The 24,533-nt window shown below is 48.9% G+C and overlaps 2 protein-coding genes and 1 pseudogene across 31 annotated transcripts; 1 reads left to right on the top strand and 2 right to left on the bottom strand.

Moving 5' to 3' along the window:
• Positions 1-12,590: 12,590 nt before the first annotated feature.
• Positions 12,591-20,433, bottom strand: C13H2orf81 (chromosome 13 C2orf81 homolog). 3 transcript variants are annotated; one of them, XM_015433520.3, is made up of 3 exons: positions 20,049-20,433; positions 14,431-14,661; positions 12,591-14,342 (listed from the first exon to the last, which is right to left on the bottom strand). In XM_015433520.3, the coding sequence occupies exons 1-3, from the start codon at positions 20,055-20,057 to the stop codon at positions 12,669-12,671; spliced, it is 1,914 nt and encodes a 637-aa protein (XP_015289006.3). In that variant the 5' UTR covers positions 20,058-20,433; the 3' UTR covers positions 12,591-12,668. The 3 variants fall into 3 exon arrangements, with proteins under 3 accessions (XP_015289006.3, XP_005575596.3, XP_005575601.3); XM_005575539.5 differs by having other exon boundaries at positions 20,336-20,433; XM_005575544.4 differs by lacking the exon at positions 14,431-14,661 and having other exon boundaries at positions 20,336-20,433.
• On the bottom strand, positions 16,386-16,928 carry LOC141408325 (high mobility group protein HMG-I/HMG-Y-like; annotated as a pseudogene).
• A 79-nt stretch (positions 20,434-20,512) lies between the features above and the next one.
• On the top strand, positions 20,513-24,514 carry WDR54 (WD repeat domain 54). Of its 28 annotated transcripts, none has more exons than XR_012422170.1 (10): positions 20,513-20,577; positions 20,956-21,178; positions 21,644-21,706; positions 22,094-22,160; positions 22,253-22,306; positions 22,630-22,757; positions 23,638-23,742; positions 23,837-23,999; positions 24,175-24,249; positions 24,329-24,514. XR_012422170.1 is itself a non-coding variant. In XM_045369042.2 (10 exons), the coding sequence occupies exons 1-10, from the start codon at positions 20,534-20,536 to the stop codon at positions 24,458-24,460; spliced, it is 1,050 nt and encodes a 349-aa protein (XP_045224977.2). In that variant the 5' UTR covers positions 20,513-20,533; the 3' UTR covers positions 24,461-24,514. The 28 variants fall into 28 exon arrangements, 16 of the variants coding, with proteins under 16 accessions (XP_045224977.2, XP_045224976.2, XP_073867619.1 ...); XR_012422168.1 differs by having other exon boundaries at positions 20,513-20,646; XR_012422163.1 differs by having other exon boundaries at positions 20,513-20,646; positions 20,923-21,178; positions 23,837-23,990.
• The last annotated feature ends 19 nt before the right edge of the window (positions 24,515-24,533 follow it).

Below are 24,533 nucleotides of genomic sequence, written 5' to 3'. Positions count from 1 at the left end.
ATATTGCCTGACTGGACTGATAGGAAAGTAAGAAAATTCTTCAGAGTATAGAGATGATAGGAAAATATGAATCCCAAAACACAGGTGATCACTGGAGCCAGTGTTTGCTAAGTAGTCAACCTCTGGTGGTCTGGAACCTGCGTTTAAAAGTCCATAAGAAGTAACAGAATGCCAGGCATGGTGGCTCACACCTGTAATCCTAACACTTTGGGGAGCCAAGGTGGGAGGATCACTTAAGCCCAGAGTTTGAGACCATCCAGTGAAACACTATCTCAAAGAAGAAAAAAAAAGGTCGGAGGTGGGCAGGGGATAGGGACAGAAAATGAAATCATGGAGGGTTGGAATGGAGAACTATACTCCGCCACACACATAGGCCAGGAAAAAGAGTAACATCCTCCAGAGAGTGAAAAACAACAAAAAGGAGTCCCTTCCAGAAGGAAGCAGTAAGCGTAAAAGCCTATCTTAGAGGTGAGGAAAAGAAATCTTCTTTGATTATTCAAATAGTAAGTGTGTACTCATACAAGTTTAGGACCAGAATATATATATACACACACACATATATATATATATAAAATATATATGTATAGAAAAAAAAGGGCCGGGCGCGGTGGCTCAAGCCTGTAATCCCAGCACTTTGGGAGGCTGAGATGGGCGGATCACGAGGTCAGGAGATCGAGACCATCCTGGCTAATATGGTGAAACCCCGTCTCTACTAAAAAATACAAAAAAAAAAACTAGCCGGGCAAGGTGGCGGGCGCCTGTAGTCCCAGCTACTCGGGAGGCTGAGGCAGGAGAATGGCGTAAACCCAGGAGGCAGAGCTTGCAGTGAGCTGAGACCACGCCACTGCACTCCAGCCTGGGCGACAGAGCGAGACTCTGTCTCAAAAAAAAAAAAAAAAAAAAATATATATATATATATATATATATATAAAATATATATAGAGAGAAAATATATATATAGAAAATATATATATAGAGAAAATATATATATATATATATATATTTTAAAAGTCCCAAAACAAAAATTTAATTTTAAGTGGTACCAAGTTGGTTAGTACTCCTGGGAACCTGGCCAAACGAAATGTAATGAGGGAATGCCTCATTCCTAATTCCAGTCTTAAATAATTTCTACAGCTATAGTTCCAAGAAGGATCAGTTTACAGTCACTAAAAACACAGGAAACAAGCCACCATAAACTGTTCAAGCCTGCAAAGATTATAGATACTGGAATTTTCAGTTACAGTATATAAAATGAATAAGCTAAGTATGTTTTTAAAACACATAGGAGGATTTAAAATATAAGAAAGGAACAGGAGAGTATCAAAATTGACCAGGTAGATTGGAATATAACTAATTATAAAATCTAGTAATAAAAAAATAATGGGCTGGGCGTAGTGGCGCTCACACACCTGTAATCCCAGCACTTTGGGAGGGCGAGGCAGGGGGATCACCTGAGGTCAGGAGTTTGAGACTAGCCTGGCCAACAGGGTGAAACTCTGTCTCTACTAAAAATACGAAAATTAGCCGGGCATGGTGGCGGGTACCTGTAATCCCAGCTACTCAGGAGGCTGAGGCAGGAGAATCACTTGAACCCAGGAGGCAGAGGTTGCAGTGAGCTGATGATATTGCGCCACTGCACTCCAGCCTAGGTGACAAGAGTGAGACTCCATCTCAAAAAAATTAATTAATTAATTAAAAAAAAAATGATTGGTAACATAAGGTTACTGGATGGAATAAACAAGAGATTGGCCATGGTTGAAGAAAAAAAATTAGTAAGTTGGAAAATAGATCTTTTTTTTTGAACTAGAAGTGTCTATTGCAGAAATTTGGCTAAGGTTCGAATTGGGGGCCCAAATAGAGCTTTTAAAAAATGAACTTAAGGCCGGGCGCGGTGGCTCAAGCCTGTAATCCCAGCACTTTGGGAGGCCGAGGCAGGCGGATCACGAGGTCAGGAGATCGAGACCATCCTGGCTAACACGGTGAAACCCCGTCTCTACTAAAAATACAAAAAAAAAAAAAACTAGCCGGGCTCGGTGGCGGGCGCCTGTAGTCCCAGCTACTCCGGAGGCTGAGGCAGGAGAATGGCGTAAACCCGGGAGGCGGAGCTTGCAGTGAGCTGAGATCCGGCCACTGCACTCCAGCCTGGGTGACAGAGCAAGACTCCGTCTCAAAAAAAAAAAAAAAAAAAAGAACTTAAATGTAACTTTAATGTATATAGAGAAGGAAAATACGAAAGAGAAATTAAGAGACATAAAAGATAAAGTGGGAAGATCTAGCTTTTATCTAAATTGCAATTCTATAGAGAGAGAAGAAAAAGGTCTGGGCACAGTAGCTCACTCCTGTAATCCCAGCACTTTGTGAGGCCAAGGCAGGAGGATTGTTAGAAGCCATGAGTTTGAGGCTGCAGCAAGCTAGGATTGTGCCACTACACTCCAGCCTGGGTGACAGAGGAAGACTCTGTCTCAAAAAACAAAAAAAAAAAAGAGAGAGAGAGAAAATGGGGGGTGCAAAGGAAGGAAGGAGGGAGGGAAAAAGGGAAGGAAGGAAAGAAAGAAGGAAGGCAGACAGGCAGGCAGGCAGCCAGGCAGGCAAGGAAGGAAGCTAATAAAGAAGAGATTGTATTTAAAAGAGTAATACAGGTTAGATACATATCCTCAGATTCAGGAAATCTGAGGAATTTCCACCAGAATAAATAAAAAGAAATTCACATGTAATAAATTCGTGAGTTTATTGTGATGAAACTAGAAAAGCAATGACAAAGACAAAATCTTAAAAGGAGCAAAAGAGAAAAGGCAAAGTCCCTGCAAAATAACTGTTAGATTAACATTAATTTATCAATAACAATGAAAGCCAGAAGATGTAGAAATACTATATTTGTACGTGGGTGGTGGCTCACACCTGTAATCCCAGCATTTTTGGAGGCCGAGGCCGGTGGATCACCTGAAGTCAAGAGTTTGAGACCAACCTGGCCAACAAGGTGAAACCCCGTCTCTACTAAAAATACAAAAACTAGCTGGGCGTGGTGTCAGGAGCCTATAATCCCAGCTACTCCGGAGGCTGAGGCAGGAGAATCGCTAGAATCCAGAAGGCAGAGGTTGCAGTGAGCCGAAATTGCGACATTGCACTCTAGCCTGGGCAACAAGAGCAAGACTCCATCTTAAAAAAAAAAAAAAAAAAAAAAAGGCCGGGTGCAGCGGCTCACGCCTGTAATCCCAGCACTTTGGGAGGCCGAGGCGGGCAGATCACCTGAGTTCGAGACCAGCCTGAACAACATGGAGAAACCCCATCTCTACTACAAATACAAAATTAGCCGATCATGGCGGCGCATGCCCGTAATCCCAGCTACTCGGGAGGCAGGAGAATCACCTGAACTCGGGAGGCAGAGGTTTCGGTGAACCGAGATCGCGCCATTGCACTCCAGCCTGGGCAACAAGAGCGAAACTCCCATCTCAAAAAAAAAAAAAAAAAAACCAAAAACAAAAACAAAAAAAACTGTTGGCCAGGCGCGGTGGCTCAAGCCTGTAATCCCAGCACTTTGGGAGGGCGAGGTGGGCGGATCACGAGGTCAGGAGATGGAAACCATCCTGGCTAACACGGTGAAACCCCGTCCCTACTAAAAAAAAAAAACAAAAATTAGCCAGGCATGATGGAGGGCGCCTACAATCTCAGCTACCCGGGAGGCTGAGGCAGGAGAATGGCGTGAACCCGCGAGGCGGAGGTTGCAGTGAGCCTAGACTGCGCCACTGCACTCCAGCCTGGACGAGAGAGAGAGACTCCGTCTAAAAAAAAAAAAAAAAAAAAAGGACTCATAACAGCAAAACCAGGCAATTTCAACATAAATAAGGAAAAATACAAGCCAATCTCCTTTATTATTTATTATTTTTTTATTTTTATTTTATTTATTTGGGCCAATCTCCTTTACGAACATAGTAAAAAGTTCTTAAAAAAAAAAAAAAAGCCTATAATCCCAGCACTTTGGGAGGCTGAGACGGGTAGATCACGAGGTCAGGAGATGGAGACTATCCTGGCTAACACGGTGAAACCCCGTCTCTACTAAAAAATACAAAAAACTAGCCGGCCGAGGTGGCGGGCGCCTGTAGTCCCAGCTACTCGGGAGGCTGAGGCAGGAGAATGGCGGGAACCCGGGAGGCGGAGCTTGCAGTGAGCTGAGATCCAGCCACTGCACTCTAGCCTGGGCAACAGAGCGAGACTCCGTCTCAAAAAAAAAAAAAAAAAAAAAACCATGAGCATGCTGTTTAGCAATGCATAAAAAAGGTAACACTATTACAAAGCTGGGTTTATTCCAGAAATGTAAGGTTGTTTCAATACTAGAAAATCTATTACGGTTTTCTAGAAAAAGAAATATGAGTTAGAATAGTTACAAAGGAAGAAATAAAACTGTGATTATTCCTGGATGATGTGATTTTCCATGTAGAAAAACCAAGAGAATCTATGGATAACTTATTAGAATTAGATAACTTCATAAAGTTGTTTGATGTAAGATCAATATGAGGCAGGAGAGGTAGTCAAGGAAGTGACCAAGTAATCAAGGCAGCAACAGTGGTGACTGTACAATCAACACAATAAACCTCAGCATATACATTGTAACTGAGCTCATTCAAGCAAAGCTATCCTCAGTAGGGAATTTCCCCTGTAGACAGCATGTGCAGTTTGATTTTACCTGTCCTCAAACTGACCCGTTGCTCATTTTATTAGTAAAAAGCACACCCCTGGATATTGAAGATGCTAATGAGACATGTGACATATGAACAAGCATATACAGCTACTGAGCATCCACACCCAGAGGACCACCCAGAACATGCTTACTAGTAACACCTCTTGCCACCTCATGAATAATCATGTCAGACTTCCATAAAGGGAGTCTCGCTAGTGCCAGTCTTTGCTGTCTCATCCTTATAAGCAGCCTGCCCTGAATTCTCTCCCTCTCTCGGTATGCTGCCTGTTCTGCACCTACCTTTCAAAATATTTTTTCTTTTGCAATAAATACTCTATGCTGCACTTCTTTTGCTGTGTGTCCCGTGTTTAAATTCTTTTAAACTAAGAACTGAGGTTTCACACAGCCATCAACAGATATACACATTTTAAAATATCATTTATAATAGCATAAAAATGAGAGTGCCTGAATATAAATGCAGTAAAACTTCTGTGCAAGATCTTTGTGGATAAAATTATTTAAAGTTTTGTACAGGTATTAAGAAGATTTAAATAGATATGAGTCAACCTTGTCCACGGTTGGGAAGACTCAATCTCATAAAAATGTCAATCCTCCCAAGTAGATCTATAGATTCAATGCAATCCCCAACAGGGTGTGTGTGTATGTGTGTGAAATTCAAACAGCTGATTCTAAAATTTATATATATGAACAAGGATCCCAGAAAAGGAGCAATGGGCTCATACTCCCTAAATTAACTGGATCACCCAGAGCAGGCTCAATATAATACTAGCTGGGAGACAACACCCTATGAGGTTGGGGTGCTGTGCTATAGGATGTGGTATATGGCTTAATCCAGAGGTCACTGTGTGGGGCTGTCTTCCCCATAGGCAAGAAGCACAGGTCTGGGAATCAAGAGGTACAAATGAAAATTTCCCTTCTTACTGGTAACCCTAACGCTCCCTGGAAGGAGTTTTACTTCAAGTCACCACAACCCGCCGTGACACTCGGTAGGTTGGGAGATCCTAGTGCCTAAAGGATGAGTACTTCCACCAGCGAACTGGCAGTAAAGTGGAAAATTAAACTGTGTCGATTATTCTTTTTTTTTTTTCTTTTTGAGACAGGGTCTTGCTCTGTCACCCAGGCTGGAGTGCAGTGGCGCCATCATGGCTCACTGCAGCCTTGATCTCCTGGTCTCAATGCAATCCTCCCACCTTACTCTCCTGAGTAACTGGGACCACAGGAACACATCACTCTGCTCAGCTAATTTTTGTATTTTTTCATAGAGATGGGGTTTCACCAAGTTGCTCAGGCTGGTCATGAACTCCTGAGCTCAAGCAATCTGCCCACCTCGGCCTCCCAAAGCATTGGGATTACAGCTGGCCCCTGACTATTCTTGGCTCTCAAGTCATCAGTAAGCCAACAGGCAGAGGTCATTATATTGGACAGTGATTGGTCCTAGAAGCCAGCAAACAAAGGGCATAATCAGAGTAAGTGCTGGAAGTTAGAGGAAGGGTGGCAAGTTAGGGCAGAGGTCACAGAGGGTCAGTCCAATCTTGACTAGGCTTGTCAGTCAAACTGAGGCATTACAGAGCCTCTGGGCAACATGAGGATCCTGAGAGGCTTTAATGGGAAGAGTTATCACACAGGAACTGCTGAAATATTTTCCAGAAATACCATCCTGCTCCTCTGCCAAGCTCAAGTAGAGGACTGGGAATACACTTTATTTGAGATCCTGTTGGGAGGGAGGAGCAAAAAAGAAGTCATGCCAGGCAAACTTTGGCCTCCTGGGACACACTGAGAAGTTGAGCCCTGCCCCATTCCTCTAGGCCAAATCAGTTCTTTCCCCCACCCACCTTCATGAAGAAGCTGACAAGCCAGAAGAAGAAGCGGTACGGCCGAGAGAAATGCCTCATAATCCCCATGTACACAACACCGGGCTCCACAGCATTCACAGTCATTCCGAAGAAGGTGAGACACAAGGAGAGTGCAAAGTGAAGAGAGAGGAGGATGACCGATAAAAGGGGTTAAGTGGGGCCGGGCGCAGTGGCTCAAGCCTGTAATCCCAGCACTTTGGGAGGCCGAGACGGGCGGATCACAAGGTCAGGAGATCGAGACCATCCTGGCTAACACGGTGAAACCCCGTCTCTACTAAAAATACAAAAAAAAAAAAAAAAAAAAAATTAGCCGGGCATGGTGGTAGGCGTCTGTAGTTCCAGCTACTCAGGAGGCTGAGGCAGGAGAATGGTGTAAACCTGGAAGGCGGAGCTTGCAGTGAGCTGAGATCCGGCCACTGCACTCCAGCCTGGGCAACAGAGTGAGACTCCGTCTCAAAAAAAATAATAAAAATAAAAAATAAAAAAAAGGGGTTAAGTGTAGTTCAGCAGCATGCAAATGAGGGAAGGGTCCTTCCAAGTCTGTTGGGTAGTGTTGACCAGCGACTTGAGGGTGGTGCAGGGGACACTGGTGCTCCATAGCTTACCTTAATGGTATCCAAGCCAGTAAGGAAGAATAGGTATTGGAAGTGTTGGGTGAACTGCAGGAGGAACACGATGGATGATGCTGGTATTGAAAACACCAGCAGGAAAGAAATACTGTGGGAGATGAAAGAATGGGAAAAGGTTGAAATGATGTGAATACAGGATTGAGAGAAATAGAGGGTACACAGATGATAGTTGGAGTGGAATAAAATCCTGGTTTGGGGGCACATTGGGAGTACTTTATGGCCAGGACATGTTGGAAGGAGATGTGAAAGGTTGGGAGGTGGTGCTGGGAGTGGAGTAAGGGGTGTCAGAGGCAGTTACCTGTTCCTGGAAGTCTCTGGGCAAGCTCTCCAGTGAATGAAGTCAATAGCAGTTTGCTGCAGTCATAGTTTTGGTTAAAGGTCGAAGGGCCTCCTGTCAGATGCCCCTCATCAATGTACCCATGTGCATACTGAACGGAAGACACATTCACCCCTGGGGCTGACTCTGCCAGTTGTAGGGCCCCTGGGTAGAGATGAGAGGGACCATACTCCTTCAATCCAAGTTCTAGAGTAAACTCCCATGCTCACTCCCCAACCTGCTTCTCCAGAAGATAGGAGAGCAGGGCTCTCTAAGAAGGGGCAGTGGGGCCCCTATCCAGAAATCTGGGCTAGGCATAGGAGAGCTTAATGTTAGATGGGACCTCATTTTCATTATTAGGTGCCTTCCTAATGATCTTTTTCTTCTTTCATATTACTGTTTAGAGTTTTGCCTTGCTTTTCTTGTACGTGCTAGTTGAAGCTAACTTAATTGATCCTCATTTATATGTTTTATTTCACTGATGGCTAAGAAGGGGAAGGAGAAGCTGGAAACACTGTGAAAGTTGCTTTCATGTATTTATACATTAATTCCTTCATTTAGCCATCCCACAAATGTTCATTAGGCACCTGGAATATGGCAGACACTAAGCTAGGTGCTAAGGACATAAGGGTGCTAGGTTTGGGGGAAAAGAAATATGTGTGCAGAGATACTTGAGAAAATATTTTTAAAGAAACAAAGCTAGGGAAGGCCATCACTGGAAAACTATTGACAAGTTTAATATTAAAAAACAAAAACAAAAACAAAATTACAGTCTTAAAGTTAAATCTTTAAAAAATGTTTAAAATAGTACATAAGTGTTTTAGTCTGTTCTCACACCACTATTAAGATGCTACCTGAGACTGGGTAATTTATAAACAAAAAAGGTTTAATTGACTCACAACTCTGCATGGCTAAGGAGATCTCAGGAAACTTATAATCATGGCGGAAGACAAAGGGGAAGCAAGGCATGTCTTACATGGTCGCAGGTGAGACAGAGAGCAGGCAGGGGAAAATTGCCATTTTTAAAACCATCAGATCTTGTGAGATCTCTCATTATCACAAGAACAGCATGGGGGAAACTGCCCCCATGATCCAATCACTTCCCACCAGGTCCCTCCCTCCACATGTGGGGATTACAGTTCAAGATGAGATTTGGGTGGGGACACAGAGCCAAACCATATCAGTAAGTATACAAAAAAATCTGGATTGGCCGGGTGTGGTGGCTCATGCCTGTAATCCCAGCACTTTGAGAGGCCAAGGCAGGTGGATCACCTGAGGTCAGCCTGCCCAACATGGCGAAACCCCATCTCTAGCAAAAATACAAAAAATTAGCCGGGCGTGGTGTTGGGCGCCTATAATCCCAGCTCATCAGGAGAGTGAGGCAGGAGAATCGCTTGAACCCAGGAGGTGGAGGTTGCAGTGAGCCAAAATCGCGTCATTGCACTCCAGCCTGGGAAACAAGAGCAAAACTCCGTCTCAAAAAAAAAAAAAAAAAAAAAGGCTGGATTATATAAAGTATAAAAAATAGTTGTCACATATCAGTTTACAGTATTGTTTTTAAAATGCTAAAACTATTTCAAGGCTTACACTGAAATTAAGAATCACTCAGCAGGAGGCCAGCCTGCTGCATGGGCTGCTTCCAACACCTGCACTTTGTCTCCCCAGGAAAAAAAAAATTAATACAAAATAAAATTTAAAAATTACAAATTATAAATGAAAAACTGAGCAGGTGGTATTTAGCCAAAATTTGCTGGAAAGAAAATTATTCTTAAAGAAGACAATGGACTTTAAATTTGCAGACAGTGACATAGAGACCAAAAGCACTCTCTGCTCAGTTGGAGAGACTGATCCTCACAGAGCAACATCAGTGCAGTCACAAAGATGTGTCCAAGGGGGCTAATGGAGCCCAGTAAATGGGGGTGACTGGGGGAGGTGAAGGTTGTGGAAAGATCCACACAGCAGAGGTGATATCTGTGCTGCATCTTGGCAGGTGAACTAAAGTTAGCCAGGCCAACACGATGAGAAAGGATATCCCAGGTAGAAGGAACCATATGTGCAAAAACACAGCAAGAGGGTGAAAAAAAAACCAGACCATGGTCCAAGAGCTGCAGATTGCCTGGCTGGAGACTAGGAGGTGGGTTAAGGAAGGGCAAAAGGCAAGGCTCTCAGCCAGTGGAGGGGTTTTTTTTTTTTTTTTTTTGAGACAGAGTTTCACTCTTGTTGCCCAAGCTGGAGTGCAATGGCGCAGTCTCAGCTCACTGAAACCTCCACCACTCAGGTTCAAGCAATTCTCCTGCCTCAGCCTCCCGAGTAGCTGGGATTACAGGCATGCACCACCATGCCCGGCTAATTTTGTATTTTTACTAGAGATGGGGTTTCTCCATGTTGGTCAGGCTGGTCTCGAACTCCCGACCTCAGGTGATTAGCCCACCTCAGCCTCTCAAAGTGCTGGGATTACAGGCATGAGCCACCACGCCCGGCCTAGCACAGGGCCTTCTAAGTGGAGAGAAGGGGCTTAGAGTTCATCCTACAAAGGAGAGGGGTACCTTCAAAGGATTTTAAGCAAGAAAGTGTCATGATGAAAAGTGGTTACTAGATGTGGCAGTGGGGATAATAGATTACAGAAGAGGAGACAGGAAAGAAGTTTAAGAAACTAAGCAAGATGCAGATAGTGTCATGACATGTTACAATTTGTGGAAAGGGACAAAAACAATCATACTTGCAGGTGCATAGAGTTTTGCCTTTGTTCACTTTCCAGTTGGGATTAATTTAGTTGACCACGAAAGGATACGTGAGACCCTGAGTTGCCTCTCGGCGGGGGAACAGGTGGTTGATGTACAAGAAGAGAAGAATAGTTAAAAAAAAAAAAAAAACAACTCTCTATATCCTTTTGTACACTTTCAATTTTGTACTTTGGATATGTATTACCTGACCCCCCCCCCAAAAAAATTGCTTTTCTTTTAAAGAGGCTATCACATTGCAAGGGGATGAGTAATTTTTTTTAAAAAAACAAACAAAAATAATAAAGGGGCTATTCTACAATCTAAGAGAAAACATCCGGGAGAATGTGCCTGCCACCCACTCCCCAAACCTTTCCCCGGAGGAGCCAAACTTTCTCAATCAGAAAGGGCCTCTTCAAAGGACTTAGGCCCAAGGCAGTAATGCATCAACTGTTATCACCTGTATGGCCTACACCTCTGGCCAACCCTGAGAAAATAAACTGGGTCTTCTTGCTTTCTCTGTTTCTGATGCCTAGTATCCCCCTCAAGAAGCCTTCGTTGCAAAAACTGACTGTACTGGTCTGGCTGGAACTAGGGGATGGGAGGAGATCTGGGATCTCATATCCCCTTGCTGATTATATTTTGGGCTGAATGATTCTTCTACCAGCCTTCTAATACTGGCTTGTGCCAGCTGGGCCTCTCTGATGTGTAACACAAAAAGTGTGTTGGGTCACCACTCAGCAAGCAGTTGGGTGCCAAGAGGCAAGAGGTGGTCCTGGGAGACAGTCACTAGAATGCCAGGGGTACAGGGAAGAGGGGCAGCACAGAAGGTGCCCATCCTTCCTTACCTTGGAGTAGATTTGTGAGCAGAAAGGGCCCAACATAGTTAGTGACAAAGGTAAGATCCAGGCCCTCTGGGGTAAGTGTCTTGGGGAATCCTGGGAGGAAATGAAAACACTGGCATTGAGTGATAAAGGGACCACCTTGAGGGAGACAAGGTCTGGGAGGGACATATTACCTTCAGCAGAAATGCCACAGGGGCATGTACATGCAAAGATGGGGGCAATGAAGTTTAAGGCTATAACTCAATGTTGGCTTTTTAGGGGAGGGTATGGATTAGTGTATTCTGGTAAGATTGCATACGTTAGGCTTTGAGGACACCTGTTTTAGGGTTCCTGAGCTAGAAAGGAGGCTGCAGAAAGGTGTTTGGAGAAGCAAGCCAAGGCACATACCAGCATTGTTTACCAGCAGATGTATCTCAGGATTCTCCTGTAGAAGCCTCCAGGCAAAGCTCCGAATAGAGGTCATGGAGCTAAGGTCCACCTCACCAAGCAGGAGGCCGTTACTGTTTGAGGCTGCTTGAATCTCAGCCAGGGCTTACTGTCCACATTCCCTGCTCTGACAGGTAAGGATCACTTAGGCCCCACACGGAGCTAGGTCCTGGCATACAACCTTCCTGATGCCTGTGGGAGGACAGCTTTGGCTGGGTGGTGACTACAGTGAATAAGGGACACTCTAGGGGAGGAACCAGGGTGTTGATAGTGGATGCTTCTCCCTGCCTTCCCTGTGAGAGTTGTTGTAGGCTGAGGACCACAGTGAGGATTCGGGGTGGCAGGAGCACTCACCACTGTTGGCCCCAGTCACTATGGCTGTTTTCCCAGTCAGATCTGTGGAGCAGCGCTGGAGGTCCCAGGGATGAGACTTCTGCCAGAGCAGCACACATAGTTGAAGCAGGAGGACCAGAATAAGGAAGACAGAACCAGCGCCCCAGACTAGGATGCTGAGTGCGGCCCACAGCAACACAGCAGAAACTTCCTGGGCCTGCTGGGGAAATGCTGTAGGAGGAAGTGGGTGCAGGATAAATCTGGGCAGAGTGGAGACCAGCAACAAGGCAGGTGTGGAGCCTGAGATAAAATTTAAGGAGGCACTGACTCTTGAGTTTGTTCAATATACTGTTTGAATTTGAGAGTTCCTCCTTAACTCCAAAAGTGAAATTTGGATTTGCAGTCTAAGGTGAAGTGACCAAGCTCCAGGGACGGGGGAAGCAAGAAATCAAGTTCTTCATATCTCGAATCACTCTTTGCTTATGCAGGGCCATCTCCTTCCTCCCCTACTGAAAGGAGACTCCAAGTTCTCTCTACAGAGCCAGACCTGCTGGCAGCCCTTATGTGTACTCCTTTGGAGGACGGGGATTTCTCTACAATACCTCTGCGATGGGCCAGTTTTGGCCCTAAAGCAGGGTCTCCTAAGGGTGGCGAGAGGATTATTTCCTGAACCCTGGTTCTATCTTCTTCTAGGCCTGCAGGATAACTGCTCCCCTTGGAGTTCAGTGAGAGGGTGGACACCCTTGGAAGAAACTGACAAGAGACATCAGACTAGTTCCTAAGGCAACTCAGGTGTTTATTTCTGGCAAGCAGAGGGAGGGGCCTGTTACCACTGCCAGAGGCTAAGGGATCAGAGTGAGGCAGCGGGCTTAGAGGAGTGTGACCACACTTTGGGGGTTGAGTTCTTCATTAGCTGTGCTATGGTCACCTGGGGCTTTGGGGCACCTGTCTGGATGGGGTGTTGCTCAACGGGAGGAAAGGTGCTACCTTCTTTGTCCTCTTGTTCAGGCACACCCGAGCTGAACAACATCTGGGTGCTCCGGTTCCACATGCTCACACCAGGGGCCAGCTTCAGGGCTTCTGGCAGCAACAGCGGCTTCCACATCACCTGGGAAGTGGCTTCAAGGACCGGGGGTGTGGTTCGAGGCCATCTGCCAGGATCCTGGCCCTCCCTGTCTGCCAGCTCCAGACCCTGTGGAGGCACACGGGTCCGGCCAGTCCACAGCTCGCCCAGCAGCTCGGCCTCCCCCTCCCAACCGCTGGGCCACCTGGCACTAGGCCACAGCTTGGGGCTAAGGCTGCGGGCCACATCAGGGAGCACCGGGTGTGCGGTGAGGAAGCGGATCCTGGAGTCGGGGAGTGACAGCTTTGACCTGAAGGATGGTGACGATAGGCCTAAATTTAAAGTGGGGAACTGGAGTGCGGGGCCCGAGTCCAAGGCACGGAAAGGAACGCCTGGCCGGAGAGGGAAGAACACTGCCGGGGAGACACGGGTGCTGGGGCCGAGGGCTTGGAGTTCGGCCCGGGCCTTGGTCTTCTCGCCCCGCTGGCGTCCGCGGTAGGCTTCCAAGGGGTGTGTTTGAGAGTCTGGGACCAGGACCTCAGCCACAGGGCACACCCAGTGGCACGGGAGCTGCGCAGGGTCCAGGCGCTTCACGGCCGCCTTGCGGCGCATCCTGTGGTGCTGGGCGCTCAGCCGCACATCCGAGGATCCGGCCCGCTGCTGCTGGGAGGACTCCGAGGGGCCGGTGGCGTCGCCCACAGAGGGGCAGGACTCCGACACGCCTGAGGCAATGCGGGGCACCCCCTCCGACCTGAGTTCCAGCCGATCCCCAGCCGCGTCCAGTTGGGGCATGCAACAGTAGAGGTCCTCCAATGACAAATGGAAGTCCAGCGGCTGTCCCCTCTCGGTTAAGGCCTGGGAGCTGGCCACCAGGTACGGCTCCAGAGAAGGGTCGGCATCCTCCGCAGGCGCCTCCTCCACCGACAGTTGGAAGCTCGCGCTCAAGGACCCGGCCGAGGAGAGGCCTCTAGACTGGCCGTCCGTTTCCTCTACAGGACCGCCGGGCCCTGCCTCCTGAAACAGCTCTGACGTAGCAGGAGGGGCAGAGGTGACTTTCAGCTCCGGAGAAGGCTCCCAAGATTCCATCTGCTCCTGGGAGCCTCGACCCATCCATGACCTTCCTAAAGGGATCTGGTCCACGCCCCCAGGGTCCTGGGGAAATGCACTCGGACAGTGAGATGTCGGAAAGGGGAGAGCAGGAGTAGGGGCAAAGGAGACCGGAGAGGTTCCTGAGGAGTGTACTTCGCCTTGGAAGTTCTCCAGGCCCTCCGAGGTGGGCGCGTGCAGCACGGGCACTGAACCTTGAGCCCAGGAGTCTGTCGTGCATGCCGAAGGTTCCTCGTCCTCACCCCATGTAGGGTCCTCAGCCACTGCAGATTCTCCCTCGTCCCGGGCCAGGAAGCGCCACTCCGTGATCTGCAGCATGGCCTCTCGGGCCTGGCTGATGGTGAATGGAATGCACTGCGGAGGCGAGAGAGGGTCTCTCAGGTCGGCAGGGAGAGGCGGGAGAGGGAGGAAATGAGTCTGAAGGACCCGAATCCCGGCCCACCTGCTGAGTCAGGTAGACTTTGAAAGCAGAGTCCATGACTCGAGCCAGCAAGTCGGCCAAGATGTCCCCTACCACGTCCTCGCCCTCCTCGAGGGCGGTAAGCGCCATCCACTCGGCCTCATTGAGCCGCCCAGGCACAATATCCACCTGCGGCACTGGCACAGTGGGCGGCCGTACTTTTTCCGCCTTGGACCGGGTCACCCCGCGGTCTCGGACCTGCCTCTCCTGCCTCTGTGAGAACAAAACAGGGCAGTCAGAGCAGGAAACCAAGAAGTGGAACCTAAGAGTAGCTGTAGGTTAGAAGGAAGCTTTCTCCAGTTGTCTAGTGGGAAGGAAAAGGGCCAATTGAGGAAGAGCCCATATGTGACTGATACTTAGTAGATGTTTCACCTAATAATTTTCATTAACAGCCCACTAACCACAATTGACAGATAAACTGAAGTGGGGAGGCTGAGGCAGGAGAATTGCTTGAACCCAGGAGATGGAGGTTGCAGTGAGCAGATTGCGCCACTGCACTCCAACCTGGTGACAGTGAGACTGCGTCTCAAAAAAAAAAAAAAAAAAAAAAAAGAAAAGAAAGAAAGAAAAGAAAAAAAAAGAAGAAAGAAACTGACAGAAGTTAACCATCCTTGCTTAGGAGCACACAGTGAGCAAACTCAGGCAATGTGAAGGTTTAACTTCATGGCCCTTATACCACTGCAAAGTGTTCAAAATTCTTCAGTGTTCAAAGTACTTGAGAAAGACAATTCAGTAAACGGTCCTGGAATTATTGGTGCTATTTAGAGTCTTCTCCACATTTTGTTTTCCAGAAAAGGATTTTTTTGTTTTTTTTTAAATTCAAGTAACTGCAAATAGGAAACCAGAGGGGGAGCCCCAGGCTGGGACAAATAATGGCTACCCCTCCCTGACAGACCAGGGGAAGGAGGTGGCCCCTACACCCTTTATCGTGGATTCGGGCCCCCTTGCTCTCTCTGGGGCAGCATCCTAGGGGCAGGACCCCGACTGGAGTAGTCGGTCACCCAGCCTGCCATGCCCCAGCCCCTCTTCCCCACGAAGAGTAACTTGGGGGAGGGGATCATGTGCAGAGCAGGAGGCAATGTGGATGAACAAATATTTAGCGCTGGTAGCAGCAGCAATGATGGATGTCAAAGAATGGAACACTGAACCAAAAACAAAACAACTGTCTGGAGGTAGTTTGTGAACAAAGGAAAAATGGAACCAGAACCTTGGGGGGTGACAGGAGCAGGAGGGTTGGGAGTGGGAAGGGTGGTTTCCTTGTTATTGGTGCCCCATCTGAGGAGGGGGAAATGGCCAAGTGGTAGAAGCAAAGTAGGGGTGGGGGAGCAGCCCCAGCCCATCTCAGGTGGCTGCCACAGGGCTCATGGGCCTCACCTGGACAATAGGTGACTGCATCTCCATCACTGCAATATGCACTCAATACCCAGGCAGAGGGTAAGGGGGCTGGGGCCACTGCAAAGAGGGAGTAGGGGACTCACACCCCTCCTGCTTTCCTGTAGCCAATGGGGGCTGTCCAATCTAGTGCAGGGACTAGGGAAGGTGGGGAAGGATGAAAGGTGTGAGCCTCACATGGTGACAAAGACAGTTTGGCTGGGGGAATCCTGGGGGCCAGCACCCCCCTCCATTGGCCACACCTGCTGCTGCCAGGACAGTGGAGTGGGGTGTCCCAGAATGGGGGCTTGGGCCCCTTTTAAGGCCAGGGGAGCCCTCCCAGGCCCCTCTATGGGAAGCCAGAGGGAACAGTGGAGGAGCAGAGAGGTGGCCCCCAAACCAAAAGCACAGAGAGCAATGTCCCCACCACCAAAGGAGTGGGGACGCAGCAGGTGCAGGGTGCGGCTAAGTGGGACATTAGACTTGTCCAGGAGGGCACATATGTATGAGTGGGTGGGCGGGGGTTGGGGGTGGGAACAGGCCAGGGGAAAAGTCCTCCCCACTCAGCCTATAGGGACCCTGCAGCGGCTGGTGTGTTGTGTAGTGTGGTGGTGAGGGCCAGGTGGAAGATGGGGGTGGTGGCAGGAGGCGGTGGTGATGGTGGGTGTCGGGAGGGGGTGGAGGGTGTGGCGGGGTAGGAGTGGATCAAAGCTGTCCAGTCCCAGAAGGAAGCTGCTCCTTCGGTGAGGACTCCTGCAAGATGCCCTTCTCTTCCTCCTTCTCCAGTTTTTTGGGTCTTTCCCTTGGTTTCCTTCCTGGACTTGTGGTGGTTTTCCGGGTCTTAGCAGCACCCTTGTTTTTGCTTCCCTTTGGTCGGCCCGAGGTCTCTTAGGTGTTGGCATTTCGCTGGGCTCCTTCTGACTCCATACCAGCAATGTCCCGGGACTCACCGAAGGCTGCTAGTGGGGCCTGCCACGGCCCCGCTTCTCAGTGCCGTCCTTTTTCTGCTTGGAGGCCAAGGGCTGGCTGGACTTTCAGCTTGACTTGCTCATCTTCCCTTCTCTAAGGAGCAGGTGGAAGAGTGATGGCTGGGATGGGCGAACTCGGCCGCCAGCCTGTGGTGCATGCTCCGGTTTGGCGGGAGCGGCGGTGCTGGGCGCTGAGGCCCGGCCAGGCTCCACCGCTGCCACCGCTGGTCGCAAATGTGGATGCCTTCCTGGAGCCGCGCCAGCGCCAGAAATAGCCCAGGCTCGGAGTCCCCCTTAGGACAGCGCAGCCCCGCCTCAGGGGAGCTAAAAAGTTCTCTACATTTTTTTTTTTAAATCAACTATTCTTATCTCCATTTTATGGTAATTTACCCAGTATCACACAAGTAGGAGGTAGTGAAGTCAGAATGCATTCACATGCAAGTCTGACTCCAGAGCGTCTCAACCAAAGACATTTGTAACAAATATGAAAAAAAGATAAATATCCCGAGTAAATTAAAAGCTCATATTTAAAAAATGGCCGGGCGCGGTGGTTCATGCCTGTAATCCCAGCACTTTGGGAGGCTGAGGTGGGTGGATCATTTGAGGTCAGCAGTTCTAGATCAGCCTAGCCAACATGGTGAAACCCCGTCTCTACTAATAATACAAAAATTAGCCAGGTATGGTGGTGGGCGCCTGTAATCTCAGCTACTAGGGAGGCCGAGGCATGAGAATTACTTGAACCCAGGAGGCAGAGTTTGCAGTGAGCTGAGATCATCCTGTCGAACTCCAGCCTGGGTGACAGAGCGAGACTCTGTCTCAAATAAATAAATAAATAAATAAATAAATAAATACTAATAAAATAAAAAATAGAAGAAGAAAAATGGCCAGGCACAGTGGTGCACACCCATAGTACCAGCTGCTTGGGAGGCTGAGGCAGGGAGATTGCTTGAGCCCAGGAGTTCAAGTCCAGCTTGGGCTACATTGCAATAAAAATTTAAACTATAAGAAGAAAAACCATTTGAGATCCCAAAGATAAGCAAAGGACGTGACATTTCACAAAAGAGGGGCTGTAGATGACTAATAAATATAGTATTGAGATTCTGATTTCTAGTTCATCAAATTAGAAATTATTTTAAAAACAAGAATACTCAACATTGGCAAAGATTTAGTGTGACATCATGCTGCAACAGTATGCATGAAGACATCAAAAAATGTTTTCACTTCTTCAACCCTGCAATTTCAGTTCTATAAATACAACCAAAAGGCATTTTCTGAAATGAATATAAAAATATATTCTCCAGGCCGGGCGCGGTGGCTCAAGCCTGTAATCCCAGCACTTTGGGAGGCCAAGACGGGTGGATCACGAGGTCAGGAGATCGAGAACATCCTGGCTAACACGGTGAAACCCCGTCTCTACTAAAAAATACAAAAAACTAGCTGGGCGAGGTGGCGGGCGCCTGTAGTCCCAGGTACTGGGGAGGCTGAGGCAGGAGAATGGTGTAAACCCGGGAGGCAGAGCTTGCAGGGAGCTGAGATCCAGCCACTGCACTCCAGCCTGGGCAACAGAGAGAGACTCCGTCTCAAAAAAATATATATATATTTTTTGGTTCTTAATATATATATATTCTCCAACAAATTCCCTGTGGTATTTTTATAATAGCAGAATATTGAAAATATGTCTTTAAAAAGAGAATAAATAATTGACTATGCTATATATACTGAAATATTACGCAATGATTAAAGGTAATCTTTTCTGTTTGTTTTTGTTTTTGAGACAGAGTTTCGCTCTGTCACCCAGGCTGGAGTGCAGTGGCAAGATCTCGGCTCATTGTAACCTCTACCTCCCAGGTTCAAGCAATTCTCCTGCCTCAGCCTCCTGAGTAGCTGGGATTACAGGTGCCTGCCACAAGGCCCGGCTAATTTTTTTTCTATTTTTAGTAGAGATGGGGTTTCACCATGTTGGCCAGGCTTGTCTTGAACTGGCCTCAAGTGATCTCCTCACCTCGCAGGCATGAGCCACTGACCCAGCCATTAAAGGTAATCTTTAGAAAGAATTTGCAATGGCATAAAGCAAATGTTTATGATGTAATATTAAGTGAAAGAAGCAGGATACAAAATTACATATCAATTATGATTTCATATATGTAAACCACTATGTGTTCAACAAAAGGAAAACATCAAAATGATAACAGAGAGTACATTTCCTTCCTATGCTCTTTTCTATTTTGTAAGTTCTCTACAATGAGTTTGTTTCCTTTTGTAATCACTTAAAAAAAAAAAAAAAGACTAGTCCCCAAAACTCACTTTAGGGACATAAAAAGTTTACAAACAATCTCTTGGGAGCTCCCTCAATTCCCCACAACAGTCTCCCTGAACCTGGTTCCTTCCAAAATGCACCTCCAAATGTGATCTTCCCAAACCTTTGCTTATTGCCCTGTAAAACTTTGTCTCATATCTGTTTCCTAAAATTCATTATCTCCCCAAATCTGCTGTTTCCTAAGTCTTGCACTGAACTCAAAATCCCTTAAGTCTCATTACCCCATCCACCAGTGAGAAGAGCCCTGTGGCAAGCACCAGGAGTGGCCCACAGCCCAGGCCAAGCTTGACTAGAGCAGGGCTGACTGGACTGGGTAAAGAGAGTTGGTTCCTTAGACCTCCCCTCCCAGCTTCGCATCTGACACCCGTGATGGTGACCAGAGGGGACAGAGATATTTTTGCACAAAGGCTCTTCAAATCCGTTTTCTTTTTTTTCTTTCTTTTTTTTTTTTTTTGGAGACAGTCTCTCCTTGTCACCTAGGCTAGAGTGCAGCGGCGGGATCTCGGCTCACTGCAACCTCCGCCTCCCGGGTTCAAGCGATTCTCCTGCCTCAGCCTCCCCAGTAGCTGGGACTACAGGCACCGCGCCACCACACCCAGCTAATCTTTTGTATTTTAGTAGAGACGGGGTCTCAACATGTTGGCCTGGCTGGTTTTGAACTCCTGAGCTTAGGCAATCCGCCCGCCTCAGCCTCCCAAAGTGCTGGGATTACAGGCCTGAGCCATTGCAACCGGCCCCGTTTTCTTTATTTTAAAATTGATTGGTTCTTAAACAATTAAACAATTGATTGGTTCTTAAACAATTCAGAGGCTGACTTTCAAGTGCAGCCTCTGAATTATTTAATATATTTCTTCCTCTTGAAATTCTAGAGATAGATTTTTTTGTTATCTTCTCTCTCTAAATGCTTATCCATTTAAATACTCACCACCACGTAAGAGACTTACTACATTCATTAGCTGTTTCAAAATCCACTTCCCGTTCTCGGGCTCTACACCACCCACTGACCCTTTCCCTCATGGCTTGAGTGTGACAAAGCGTTTGAGTGGGCACCGTGCAGGTGTAGGTTTTCTGCCCGAGTACCGACGTGGCTTCCTAGGTCATCTAGAACTCCCGCGCGGTGGGCGGGGGCAAGTAGGCGCACTGGGCGGCCCAGAGCCAGCCCACTGTTCCCGACACCGTCCTTAACGGCCGACCCTGGCTCTGGTACATCCCCAGCTGAACTGAAGCTCACCGAGCCTTCGTGCGCCATAGCCAACGCTGTCGCAGCAACTCTGCTGTTTCTGCTGCGTCCCGGCCGCGCCGCGGCCTAACAGTCGCCTCGGCAACCACGCGCTCGGGGTCGCTCGCCCCGCCCACAGTTGCCCCGGCAACCGCGCCACGTTCCGGCCGCTCACCCCGCCCAAGGGCCGTGCGTACGTGCGTCGTCTCTATGGTGGCGGTGGATTTGGAGGGACCCTACGAACCAAGAGTCAGGCGAGCCGATCTGGGGGCTGCGGGTGTTACTTCTGACCTAGGCCGGGGGCTTCAGGGATCCGAGCCGAGGTAGAAAGCCTTGGGGTCTTCATCACACTTATTTGGCTCGCAGGCTTGGGGCCATCGGGTGGTCCTGTGTCATCACCATTCCTCCTCTGCGATTCCCCCGTCGCCCCAAAACAGCCCTGGGACTCCCCTGTCTTGCTCCTCGAGACCCTCCCCACGCCATGTGACCCTCCCCCATCACCGTCGTCAGGGCACCCCATCCTGTGACCCAGTATCAGGCATCTTTCGAAATGCTCGATGATAGCCTCCCTCGGACATCTCCGCTGCGTCTGTTTGTAGCGCGCCTGGTGATTCGGAGGCACCTCCCTACAGAATGTTCCGCTGGGAGCGCTCCATTCCCCTTCGAGGCTCGGCCGCCGCCCTGTGCAACAACCTCAGTGTGCTGCAGCTGTCGGCTCGCAACCTCACGTATTTTGGTGTGGTTCATGGACCAAGCGCCCAGCTTCTCAGCGCTGCTCCTGAGGGTGTGCCCTTGGCCCAGCGCCAGCTCCACGCTAAGGAGGGTGCTGGAGTGAGCCCACCACTTATCACTCAGGTGAGGCATGGAGTTAGCAGTGATGTTGCTGAACCCAGTCCTACCCCCAGCCTTTTCTCTCCAAACCTTCAGGAGCAGGCATGTTCTAACTTCAGAATCTCCACCTTTCTGCCCGGCGCGGTGGCTCACGCCTGTAATCCCAGCGCTTTGGGAGGCTGAGACGGGCACTTGAGGCCAGGAGTTCGAGACCAGCCTGGCCAACATGGTGAAACCTCTTCTCTACTAAGAATACAAAAATATTAACGGGGTGTGGTGGTGTGCACCTGTAATCCCAGCTACTTGGGAGGCTGAGGCAGGAGAATCGCTTGAACCCAGGAGACTGAGGTTGCAGTGAGCCGAGATGGTGCCACTGCACTCCAGCCTGGGCAAAACAGCAAGACTCCATTCCCCCCCACCCCCCGCCAAAAAAAAAGACTCATCTTCCCTGCTTTGATTTTCTCCCTACACTGATATACCTCCCTCCAGGTCCACTGGTGTGTCCTCCCCTTCCGAGTGCTGCTGGTACTCACCTCACATCGAGGAATACAGGTAAGAAGAGGACTCTCCTGCTTGCCCCACCAGAGCCTTCTCAGCTCCCCTCCAGGCTTCCAGACTCTTCCCCACTTGCCTCTGAACACTTCCAAACTTTTCACATGCTTGGCCCACTTACTTTTTTTCTATTTCTTATCTTCAATCTTTCCATCTTTTCCAGTTCCCAAGTGTCACCTCCAGTATCTGCCCCTTTACCAGCTGTGTGTTCTTACACTATTAACTTCTCACTCTCACTGTTATCCTCTGAAAAAATTAGGATAAAAATAGTACCTACATCCCAGATTTGTTTTGAGGATTAAATGGGCTAAGGCTAACATGGATATGTGAAGTACTCAGCAGAGGTCAGTTGGGTTATGCCCCCTGGTTCTTGCCCTTGTCTTCCAGATGTACGAGTCCAATGGCTACACCATGGTCTACTGGCATGCACTGGACTCTGGAGATGCCTCCCCAGGTACCTGCAGGACCAAGTGGGGTAGGGGCAGAGAGTGTTTGCTAGGGCTGCAGGAAGGGATATTTCTGATCATTCTTCCCTTTCATATTCAGTACAGGCTGTGTTTGCCCGGGGAATTGCTGCCAGTGGCCACTTCATCTGTGTGGGTGAGGGAGCCAAGGGTAGGGCATGGAGGGGTGCTGGAGCATGTGGGTTGTGGCCAGGAGGATAATGAGGGCCTGAGGAAACTGTGGAAAGTTAGAGGGAAGGGTGGAACTGGAGTGGAATCAGAGACTCCAGTAAACCATGGAAGGGTTCAGAGGATCAGGGTGGGATAGGATGAGGATAGTGAATGAAGGGGCATGGCTGTTGGAGCAGTGAGAGGGGGTTTTGTTACTATGGTTTCTGGGATGGAGTAAGTGTTGAGTATGGTGGCTGGAGACCCAGGTGGGTCAGGAAGTCATCACTGGGGTACTGGTTCTGGCTATAGGAACATGGTCAGGCCGGGTGCTGGTGTTTGACATCCCGGCCAAGGGTCCCAACATTGTACTGAGCGAGGAGCTGGCTGGGCACCAGACACCAATCACAGACATTGCCACTGAGCCTGCCCAGGGACAGGTGAGTGCACTTCCCCTACCCAGCTGGGAGCCTTCCCCACCCTGGGAGGGAGGGGACCTGGCTCTGAGTCTTGGCTCTGCCACTAAACAGGTGGATTGGCAAATCTGCATTTTCCTAGTCTTTAGCAACCAGGTTCGGTGATAAAGCCAGAGATACTTTACATTTATGTAGTATTTTATAGTTAACTAAGGCTTTATAATACTGATGTGAAATGAGGAGTTGGAACAAATGGTTTCTAAGATACTTTCCAGCTCTGAAATGTGCAGCCTCCTTCTCTAGGGCAAGTCCCACCTATTCAGGCCCAGCTCCAGTGCCATCCATCCTCTCCAGGAAGCCTTCCCCATATTCTAGCTCCCACTGATCTCTCTTAGCTGAAATCTGAATTGGCACTGCCCTCAAAAGACAATTCTTGTCTCCCCAATTAATTTGCAAACCTCTTGAGAGGAGGGTATTTTCTTATTCATATTCTCCATTGTACCTGGCATAGGGCTAGGCCCATGGGCTGTGTTGGCTGCCTGGTGTTGGGGGTGCAGGGGCCCAGGGTCTAGTCATGACTGTGACTGGTTCACTACAAGACCTCCAGAAGGTCATGACACTGTGGCCTCAGTTTTATCATCCATCCAGTGAGGCAATTATGCAGCCCCTCCTAACGTGTTACTGGGGGATGGGACTCCACGAAGAAATTCAAGGAAAGCAGTTCATGCTTCCTAAGGGAACGCTGGTGGTAGGGGTGGTTTCTGATAGGTCTAGCTAGTGAGACCCATCTTGCCCTTTGCCTGGAGAGGCAAAGATGCACACATTGCCTCCCTTCCCCTCCTGCCCTGTATACAGGACCATAGCAGGGGAGAAAGGGAAGGGCTGATCTTGCCTTTCCCTTCAGGATTGTGTGGCTGACATGGTGACGGCAGATGACTCAGGCTTGCTGTGTGTCTGGCGGTCAGGGCCAGAATTCACATTATTGACCCGCATTCCAGGATTTGGGTAGGTGAGGCAGAAGGGGTAGAGGGCTTCCTGAGGTAGCTTCAGGTTGGGGAGTACGATTTGATCTGGCAAAACAAAGTTGGGTGTCACCCTTGCAGAGTGCCGTGCCCCTCTGTGCAGTTGTGGCAGGGGATCATAGCAGCAGGCTATGGGAACGGACAAGTGCATCTGTATGAGGCCGCCACAGGAAATCTACATGTCCAGATCAATGCCCATGCCCGGGCCATCTGCGCCCTGGACCTGGCTCCTGAGGTGGGCAAGGTCAGTCTCCTCCTCTGTCCCTACATACCCTTTTTCCTGGCAGTGGAATGTTGAGAGAACACCACAGGCTTGTCTTCGCAACTCAGTGCCTCCCCGGGGCACCTCGACTGGGGATTCCATCTTATACCTGTCCCCTGTCAGGGCATTCTGACTCCCCCCGCTTCCTCTTCCACAGCTACTCTCTGCAGGTGAGGACACCTTTGTGCATATCTGGAAGCTGGGCAGAAGCCCAGAGAGTGGCTACATTGAGGTATGTGTCATGGGGTGGGTGGAATGGGGGGGGCCCGAGCATGGGGCAGCAGTCCCTGACCAGCCCTCTGCTCTCCCAGGTGGAACACTGTCATGGTGAGTGTGTCTCTGACACCCAGCTGTGTGGTGCTCGATTTTGTGATTCCTCGGGCAGCTCCTTTGCCGTAACTGGCTATGACCTTGCGGAGATCCGGAGATTCAGCAGTGTGTGAGAAGAGCAGCCTTCCTTTGTCCCTGTGGTATTCATAAAGTACCCACTCCACCCAGCGTTAGTCTGATTACTCA

The sequence above is a fragment of the Macaca fascicularis genome, chromosome 13 (assembly GCF_037993035.2).
Source record: "Macaca fascicularis isolate 582-1 chromosome 13, T2T-MFA8v1.1".
Taxonomy (NCBI): Eukaryota; Metazoa; Chordata; class Mammalia; order Primates; family Cercopithecidae; genus Macaca; species Macaca fascicularis.
Note: the sequence above shows the minus strand (reverse complement) of the source record. Positions and strands in the feature narration are given on the sequence as shown.

What these genes read in the sequence shown, in the direction of transcription:
- WDR54 (XM_015433523.3), top strand. Translation starts at nt 20,534, where the DNA reads ATGGTGGCGGTGGATTTGGAGGGACCCTACGAACCAAGAGTCAGGCGA. An exon ending in CTTCAGGGATCCGAGCCGAG is followed by an intron (nt 20,647 to 20,922) that starts GTAGAAAGCCTT and finishes GTCTGTTTGTAG; the next exon opens with CGCGCCTGGTGATTCGGAGG. An exon ending in CAGAGAGTGGCTACATTGAG is followed by an intron (nt 24,250 to 24,328) that starts GTATGTGTCATG and finishes CTGCTCTCCCAG; the next exon opens with GTGGAACACTGTCATGGTGA.
- C13H2orf81 (XM_005575539.5), bottom strand. An exon ending in AAGTCTACCTGACTCAGCAG is followed by an intron (nt 14,343 to 14,430) that starts GTGGGCCGGGAT and finishes TCGCCTCCGCAG; the next exon opens with TGCATTCCATTCACCATCAG.